This window comes from Cydia amplana, chromosome 26, assembly GCF_948474715.1.
Source record: "Cydia amplana chromosome 26, ilCydAmpl1.1, whole genome shotgun sequence".
Taxonomy (NCBI): Eukaryota; Metazoa; Arthropoda; class Insecta; order Lepidoptera; family Tortricidae; genus Cydia; species Cydia amplana.
The window spans coordinates 1,650,904-1,659,717 of record NC_086094.1 but is presented as its reverse complement, the minus strand read 5'-3'; the positions used below and the strand labels follow the sequence as shown (position 1 = coordinate 1,659,717).

The window sequence follows — 8,814 nt, the reverse complement described above, 5'->3', positions numbered from 1 at the left end:
GTAAAATCATTAATGAAAATCGGGGCACTGGAACCGGTGTTGCCATCCCCAAGTTATATATCTCCAATGTTTTTGGCTCCCAAATCAGACGGGACAATGCGTCCGATTTTCAATCTGCGCAATTTAAACAAATACCTGATTGTGTCCAAGTTTCGTCTAATAAATATCCAACGAATACCGGATTTTATTCAACCGCACGATTGGTTAGTAAAGATCGACCTATCCAACGCGTACTTTCACCTCCCTGTCGCGGAGTCACATCGAAGATTCTTACGAATAATGTTCAAGGGCAAAGTATATCAGATGACGTCATTACCATTCGGCTTGGCCACGGCACCGAAGGTATTCGCCAGCCTGTCGAATTGGGTCACCCAAAAATTAAGGGAAAGAGGTCTCAGGGTAATAGTATACCTAGACGATTTTTTGTTAGCCCACCAAGACAAGCAGACGTTATCGGTACAAGCAATCGAGGCTGTACACCTCCTAGAAACCTTAGGATGGCAGATCAATTATGCGAAGTCCATACTGACGCCACAAAAAAGTCTGGAATTTTTAGGGATCACATGGGACCCGTGGCACGGGATAAAAAGCCTCCCAGATGCGAAATGCACGGTATTGAAAGAGAAAATACTTCAAGTTCTATGTCGACAGTCTGTTCGACTAAAAGAAATTCAAAGCCTCATAGGTCGCATAAACTTCGCAAGTTTTGTAGTACCACGTGGTCGCTTGAACCATCGCGAGCTAATCCAATTCTCCTTGAGCTTGCCGGCCAACAATTTCTCTCGCCGCTATTGGGTCCCCAAGCAGAGTCTAAAAGAGTTAAAGTGGTGGCTGAGACATCACAACTGGCCGTCTGCCCTCCACAAGCCGCCAATCGAACACTTCCTGGCGACCGATGCATCAGGCTTGGCGTGGGGAGCGCGGCTAGACAAATGGCAACTATCGGGCAGATGGTCACCGCAAGAGACTCTCCTACACTCCAACCAAAAGGAAATGCTCGCTGTGCTCCACGTCTTGCGAGAACGCGGTCCTTACCTAAAGGATTCGTCTGTGATGTTACAATGCGACAACAAGACGACAATAGCGTACTTGAGGAAGGAAGGCGGGACGAAGTCCAGCAGCTTGATGGGCATAACCAGGAAAGTGTTCAAACTGTTGGACCAGTACCACATTCACCTGACGGCTCACCACATACCAGGGAGATTCAATGGGGAAGCGGACCATATATCTCGACTCAGGACCGATCCAGAATGGCACCTTCTTCCCGAGGTAACCCAAGTCATATTTCAAAAATGGGGAGTGCCCCTTGTCGATCTGATGGCATCGAAATCAGCTCATGTGGTACCCCAGTATGTCAGTCTGGACATGTTGGATCAGAAGGCACTCTTTCACGATGCCTTCAGCAGAAATTGGGACTTCCCTCTAGCATGGGTCTTTCCTCCGCCGTTCCTAATTCCGAAAGTACTTTCTCACCTGAATTCTGCCAAAGGGACCTATCTGATTGTAGCTCCCAAATGGGAGAAAGTATTTTGGAAACCAGACATACGGAACAGATCCCTGAGCCCTCCTTTCACAATACACCGCCTGCACCGGGTCCTAGTAGATACGCTTACGGGTCTACCTCCCAAGAAAGTCCACGAAATGACTCTTCAAGTCTGGAGATGTGGGGGTGGACTTGTAAATTAACAGACTGGACTCCAGAACAGAAATTACTGTTACAATCAGGTTGGCGCGAATCATCTCTGAAAACCTATAAAAATGCATGGAATAAATGGTTAAAATGGTGCTCATTTAATAATATATCGTCTCCTTATGATCCTAGTGGGTCACAATTAGCTAGATTTCTTTCTGATTTGTACCAAAAAGATAAGCTATCGTATCGCACTATTTTAGTTTATAAATCGGCAATTGCTACTTTATGTAATCCCGATGTATCAGACAGACTAAGCTCAAATATTTTGGTAAAGAAAATTCTAAAATCAATAGCTATTCAAAAACCACGCGAAACATGTAAACCACCTATTTGGGATTCAGATATTTTGACTAATTATCTCATAAATAATAAATGCGATGAGAATAACTTATTTCAGTGCTCCAAAAGAACGGCAACACTCTTGTTGCTATGTTCAGGGCGTAGGGTTCACGACCTGACATTGCTGTCAATAAATCAAAACCGGTGTGTAATAGAAGAAGATTCTGTGTCCTTGTTTCCAATGTTTGGGTCCAAGACAGACAATGAGAGGGAAAGGCAATCTGGTTGGCGCCTACTGCGCAATAAAAACAACATCACTATTGACCCAGTTCACTGGGTGAAACGGGTCATTACATTGTCGGCAGACCGGCGAAGTGTGTGCAATAAAGACAATTTATTTCTTACTTGCTGTGGACCACCAAAACCCGCATCACGTACAGTAATTGCTGGGTGGGTGAAACGGACGTTAAACGAGGCAGGCATTAAAGCTAGTCCAGGGAGCCTTCGCCCTGCGGTGGCATCCAAAAACTGGGTGCTGCAACTACCTGTAGACGACATCTTGGCGCAAGGTAACTGGCGTAGCCGGGACACATTTACTCGCTTTTACCGCCGTGAAATCCAACCCATAAATTTGCCCCAAACACCTGCGGTGCCCTCGTTTGTGCCTATATAATAGTATAAATTTTATGCTAAAATGTCTGATTAGAAATCTAGGTAACCTCATTTACATACCTACCTATAATGAAAATATCATTAAGTTTTTCTCAACAATAAACAATTAAGCATTGTGTAGATGTATTTGATTAAAAATACCATTTAGTGTTTTAAAAACTTTTAAAATGATGTTCTTGTATGTTTCTGTTCATTTTTCATTTGTGTAAACAGACAGCGACCAAGTCTGAAATGTGTTGTAGCTTAAGATGATCTCTAGATTGCTGTATTAGTATTGTAGCAAACTTATTAAATCACAGAAGATTTAACCCCTAACAAATAGTGATTATAAATAACTGTAAGAAACTAGAATGTGATAATAAATTGATCAAAATGAGCCGAATAATAAATAAAATACATGTATAAATAAAGTACATTATTACTATATTATTTATAATCCTTCAGCTAGCATACTACCATTTTGAGATGCTAGAGTTTATCAATTTATGGTTTTGATTGATTAATTAAACTTTCATATTCCCGCCGGGACACCTGCAGGAGTTGGCCGGACAAAGGGATAATGTGATTATCCTTACAGATAGCTGATGATTACTGTTATACATATAAGGAGATTGGTTTAAGATATGTATGTCTAATATTAGCACTATTGGCAGTGATTGATTTATTTCAGTTAAGTTTTTCTCATAATAATAAAAAGGATGTGATATTATGTGATGTGCTAGCTAAAACTTGATGTTTTATTTAATTTTTGCAAAACTGCATTTTATGGTGTTATGTATGACAATAAATACCATTATTGTACTTGATGTCTGCATTTAATTTCTCACAAGTTGTGCTTTTCCCAGCTTTCCCTAATTAGAAGCCAAGCTAAGAAGCGGTTTTTGCTAAGCTTCAGAGCTCATGATTTTCCCTAGCTTGGTTTCTTTTGTACAAATCATAATAGGGAGTAAGTGTATAGTTATGTATATATAACTATACACTTGTTTATTCAGTTCAATATCAGTCAGTGATACTTCCAGTTATTTTCCTAGTGAAACATAATGATTCTGAAGAATAACATAATGAATCTTGCTTTTCATACATGCAATTGATACCAATAGGCCCAAGGAATAACTTGGGATGTTACCTTCAGAATCATTTTCATCACATTGGCTAGAAATCATAAACAAACCCCACCAGGCGATAACAGACACGTCTCATTTATTAGGCTTCGAATGACGTACAGTTGGTTAATACCAGCGTTTTACCTACCAATAAAACGCTTATTAAACAACTTACTCATTCGAAGCCTATTTCTATCTCTGCCTGGCGTAAATAAGACGCAATGAAACTCGATCTGAACTCGAGAATCCATCATGGCTACCATGGTGGGGTTTAAACGGAAACAGATGGCGGGAAAGTAGGGTGACCAGTACTGAAAAACGGCACTTCAACCAACATAGTCACGGATAACAGTGTTGCTACTCTCATTAATTTGACTTGACCGTTATTCGAAGCTTATTAATTGAGAGTGGCACGTCGTTTCCCGCCATTGTATTGCTATCTCTTTTTAACTTATGGTTATATTTCGCTCTTTTTCCCCCACCATTGGTGGACCACCACCTGGCAGTGGGGATGAGTTTCTATTTAAACGAAATCCCGGAACGGCTCGTCATTGGCGTCTCGTTTCCCGCCGCGATAGGTCGTGCTAGCAAAAAGGTACGACTTTAATCAAAGTGTTCTTTCCTAGCAAATATAGTGAAAGGTTATTTGTGACAACTTATTCACGTAAGTAATCTTCGAGTAGCTATTCATTTGTTTCTAGTACTGTTGCACAAAGGGTTTCGAATCTACCCTTCAATTTTATCGGAAAATTAATAAATTTATATTTAAACGGTTTTTGCCGTTCGATACTTATTAGTGTAGTTTTTTATTGTAGAATCATGGATGATGTAGAAGGGAAGCCTGAAGACAAACCAGATGTCTCAAAAACAAGGCGTAAGCATGTTTCTAGCGAGTCAAGCAGCAGTGACAGTGACTGCTCCAGTTCCTCAGATTCGTCGAAGTCAGATTCGAAACACAAGCGCCGTTATCGCAGCAAAAAAAGGGGGGGCCGAAAAAAGTCCCGTCGCAGGCTCCATACGTTAACCAAACAAGTAAACGAGCTGCGAGCACTTGTTAATCCTGATAACTATTACGCTCGTGTCGATAATAGTGATGCATATTCTGTGGTTTCGGATAATGTCAGTCGAGAACTTTATACCGAGGCGGAACCTCAGCCGGGCCCATCTCAACCTTTTGTTTTGGGCCTCGGAACCAAATTAAAGGAACCAACAATACCCGATGCTACGGAGGAGCAAATAAAACTTTTGTGTGAGGTGCAACGCCTCGATAATAAAGGCTGGAATGACATACGCTATTCCGAAACTCAGAAAATCTACAGTAGGTCCCCGGGTTACACTGATTTAGAGGTTAACGAAGAGGTTAAACAGTATGACACATATCCACATTTGGTGCATTCCGACAAAGCGTATGGCGCCCTTACGTTTTGTTTGATAAAACAACAAGAAGCCCTGCACGCTGCAGTGGCAGAAATACTTGATTATACTAGAGCTGGTGGAGAGTTTTCGTACGAAAGCTTTCGTGAGAAGGTAAGTAGCGTCCTTTTGGGTGGTGACCTTTTCAAAGTCTCTGAAGACATGTTACAACTGGTTTGTGGACACAGAGCCGAGGTGATAAACATGAGACGAAATGGAATCACGAAGCATATCAAAGAGCCTTTGCTTAAAGCAGCTATACGCAAGATACCGCCATCTAGTTCGTCGTTGTTTAACGCCGAAGAATTCACAGCCAAAATTGAGCACCATGGTGGAGTTCGTAAGTGTTTCTGGCCCCTGAAAAAGACCACTGTTTCGCAAACAGATGAGTTTAAGGCCACTACAGGCGTTCCCTCGCAGGGAACAGCGCCTCATAAAGCGCCCTCGCAGGGCTATTGCAATCATGCACATGCAAGCAACACTTTCACATGTAATGCTCATGCATGCCAGGAAAATGCTGCCGCGCAGCCGTATATGCCCCAGCGGGGTAATTACAATCATAATTATCCTTCGCAAGGATATAACAGTGGATTTAAAGCTGGGCCCAGTGGTTCCTTTCGGGGACGTCGGTCAAGACAATACCAGCAGAAGTCCCAAAATCAGCCTAGAACCGCTCGAAAACGAGGAGCTTCCCCCGCGGGGTACAGATACAATAAGAGAGGTAAATATTGACATGAGGTTCAGGGCAGGCCGGTTGGCACAGTTTTACAGCATATGGGAGAACATGTACGCACCGGTCCATGTGCTACGGATGTTAAAGGGGTATCGCATACCCTTCGTACAAAAGCCACCTCTGGTTTATCCGAACCGTTGCGACAACAGTTTAAAATGCCCACAGTCAGACGAGATGTCGCACATCATCAATCAGATGAAAGAACAGGGTGTGCTAGAGGTAGTGGATCCGTCTCCCAGTTTTATTTCAACAATGTTTATAGTGCCCAAAAGCGACGGCTCGCCCCGGCCCATTTTCAATTTAAAGGCTTTAAACCGGTATGTTATGACCGAAAATTTTGGATTGATAAACGTGCACCGCGTGCCAAATTTCATTCAGCCGGAGGACTGGCTATGCAAGATAGATTTGTCCCAAGCGTACTTCCATCTGCCGATAAGCCCATCACACAGACGATTTCTACGCCTTATCTATGGCCAAGAGCTCATGCAGATGACCTGTCTACCGTTCGGGCTCAGCACTGCGCCGAAAACCTTTGCGACCTTTACCAATTGGATAGCACAGGTTCTAAGGGACATGAATATAAGAATAATAGTATACCTCGACGATTTCCTTATTGCGCACCAAGACGAGAACACGCTCGCCGAGCATGTCAAGGTAGTCGTAAAGAAATTAGAAACACTAGGGTGGTTAGTCAATTATCAAAAATCTCAATTGACTCCCCAGAACGCACTGGTATACTTAGGCGTCTGGTGGGATGCCTGGAAAAACCAGAAAAGACTTCCAGACGAAAAAATCCCTATTTTGATTGGCAAGATTCAACAAATGCTTTCCGCTGCGAAAACCAACCGGAAAGATTTAGAGAGGTTAGTGGGACTGTTGAACTTCGCAAGTTTTACGGTTCCAAGGGGAAGGTTGAACTACCGAGCCCTGCTAAACCTTCTGAATTCTGTGCCGCGATTTTCAAGCCAGACTTTTGCTATTCCCGTCAGGGTAAAGGAGGACTTGATGTGGTGGTTGCACCATTGTCGCACGCCTTCACCAATACACCTGCCTCCACCATCCCACTTCTTAACAACGGACGCGTCGGACCTGGCCTGGGGTGCCCAATTAGACGATCAAGCTCTGACTGGATTTTGGACAAAATCGGAGCAAATGTTGCACTGCAATCAGAAAGAGATGCTAGCTGTTCAAAGGGTATTAGAAGGTCACTGTCAGTACCTGAGCAACTCTACAGTACTTGTTCAATGCGACAACAAAACGGTGCTAGCTTACTTACGCAACCAGGGCGGAACAAAATCGAATCCACTCATGGAATTAACATTCCAGATATTTTGCATCCTAGAGCAATATCGCATCCATCTAAACTTAGTGCACATACCGGGAAAATACAACAGCCATGCAGATCACCTGTCACGATTGCGTCAGACTCCGGAGTGGCATCTGCTTCCGGGGGCTACAGAAAAAGTATTTTCAAAATGGGGTGTCCCCCAGATCGATCTGTTCGCATCTCACAGGGCGCATGTAGTGATGAACTATGCCTCACTGGACCAAAACGATCCGAAGGCATTATATCACGACGCGTTCTCACAAGTATGGAATTACAACCTGGCTTGGGTGTTTCCACCTCCTTACCTGGTCCCGAAGGTGCTAGCCCATCTCAACCAAGCAACGGGCGTATATCTGCTAGTAGTTCCACGTTGGAGTCGCGTTTATTGGAGAGCGGACATCAGGTCACGCGCCCTAGCAGCCCCGTTCACTCTACGATCCCTGGAAAAGTTCCTGATCGACGTCACGACGGGATTACCTCCACCGAAAGTTCAGGAGATGATCCTAGAGGTGTGGAAGTGTGGGGGTGGTCAGAGAACCTAACTGACTGGAATTCGGATCAATTGGACTTGCTGCAACAATCTTGGCGTACGTCTACCAGGAAAACGTATGATATAGCGTGGAAGAAGTGGGTCCTCTGGGCCACTGGTCATAAGGTAGACTATAAGAAGCCATCAGGTTCAGACTTAGCAAAGTATTTATCCGATCTTCATTTGATAGATAAACTTTCGTACAGAACTATATTACTTTACAAATCGGTAGTGTCAACATTATGTAATTCTGAGGATTCTGGCCTATTGAGTTCACACATTCTTGTTAAACATGTTCTTAAATCAATAGCTTTGCAGAAACCTATTGGCCAAAAACCACCTATTTGGAATATTGACATTCTTCTGGATTATCTGAGTAAATGTAAAATTAATTTAGAAAGTTCTTTCGAATCATCCAGGCACACGGCAATGTTACTACTTCTTTGCTCCGGCAGACGAATCCATGATTTAACATTGTTAAAAATTGATTGTAAGCACTTCGTGGAATCTGATAATGCTGTTATTTTTTGGCCATCATTTGGGTCAAAGACGGACTGTGCTGATTATAGGCAGTCTGGATGGAAATTGTTGCCGAACCCTGCCTGTCAAAACTTAAATCCTGTGTTTTGGGTGAAGCATACTATTTCCTTATTAAGAAGTAGGCGTGAGTTAGCCAACATAAATGATTTATTTGTTACACTAAGAGGTGCTGTTAAAGGTGCTTCCCGAACGATCATATCGGGATGGATAAAAAGCTTGTTTAAGGTAGCAGGCATTACAGCATCACCAGGCAGCATTCGCTCTGCTGTGGCATCAAAGCATTGGGTGGATAATTTCCCTGTGGACGACATTCTAGTGCGTGGTAATTGGCGCTCAGAGAATACATTCTGTCGGTTTTATAGGCGTGAAGTAATGCCTGTAACCTCTACTGTTGATTCTGTATCACACTTGTTTGAACCAATTAAGTAGTAAACTAATCTATTTTTTAATAAAAAATGTGATGATATAATTTGTTTGCTTATTTTAAATGGCAGTAAATGATTATGATGATGATGATACCTGTAC

The 8,814-nt window shown here is 42.8% G+C and overlaps 2 protein-coding genes across 2 annotated transcripts; both read left to right on the top strand.

Moving 5' to 3' along the window:
• Positions 1-279: 279 nt before the first annotated feature.
• On the top strand, positions 280-1,686 carry LOC134660017 (uncharacterized). The gene has a single exon (XM_063515715.1). It carries the CDS (start codon positions 280-282, stop codon positions 1,684-1,686), a length of 1,407 nt encoding a protein of 468 aa, XP_063371785.1.
• A 2,679-nt stretch (positions 1,687-4,365) lies between these two features.
• LOC134660016 (uncharacterized) lies at positions 4,366-5,892 on the top strand. Its single transcript, XM_063515714.1, has one exon. The coding sequence runs from the start codon at positions 4,567-4,569 to the stop codon at positions 5,890-5,892; it is 1,326 nt and encodes a 441-aa protein (XP_063371784.1). The 5' UTR covers positions 4,366-4,566.
• Positions 5,893-8,814: the final 2,922 nt, after the last annotated feature.

Coding starts and splice junctions, on each gene's coding strand:
- LOC134660017 (XM_063515715.1), top strand. CDS start 280: ATGTTCAAGGGCAAAGTATATCAGATGACGTCATTACCATTCGGCTTG.
- LOC134660016 (XM_063515714.1), top strand. CDS start 4,567: ATGGATGATGTAGAAGGGAAGCCTGAAGACAAACCAGATGTCTCAAAA.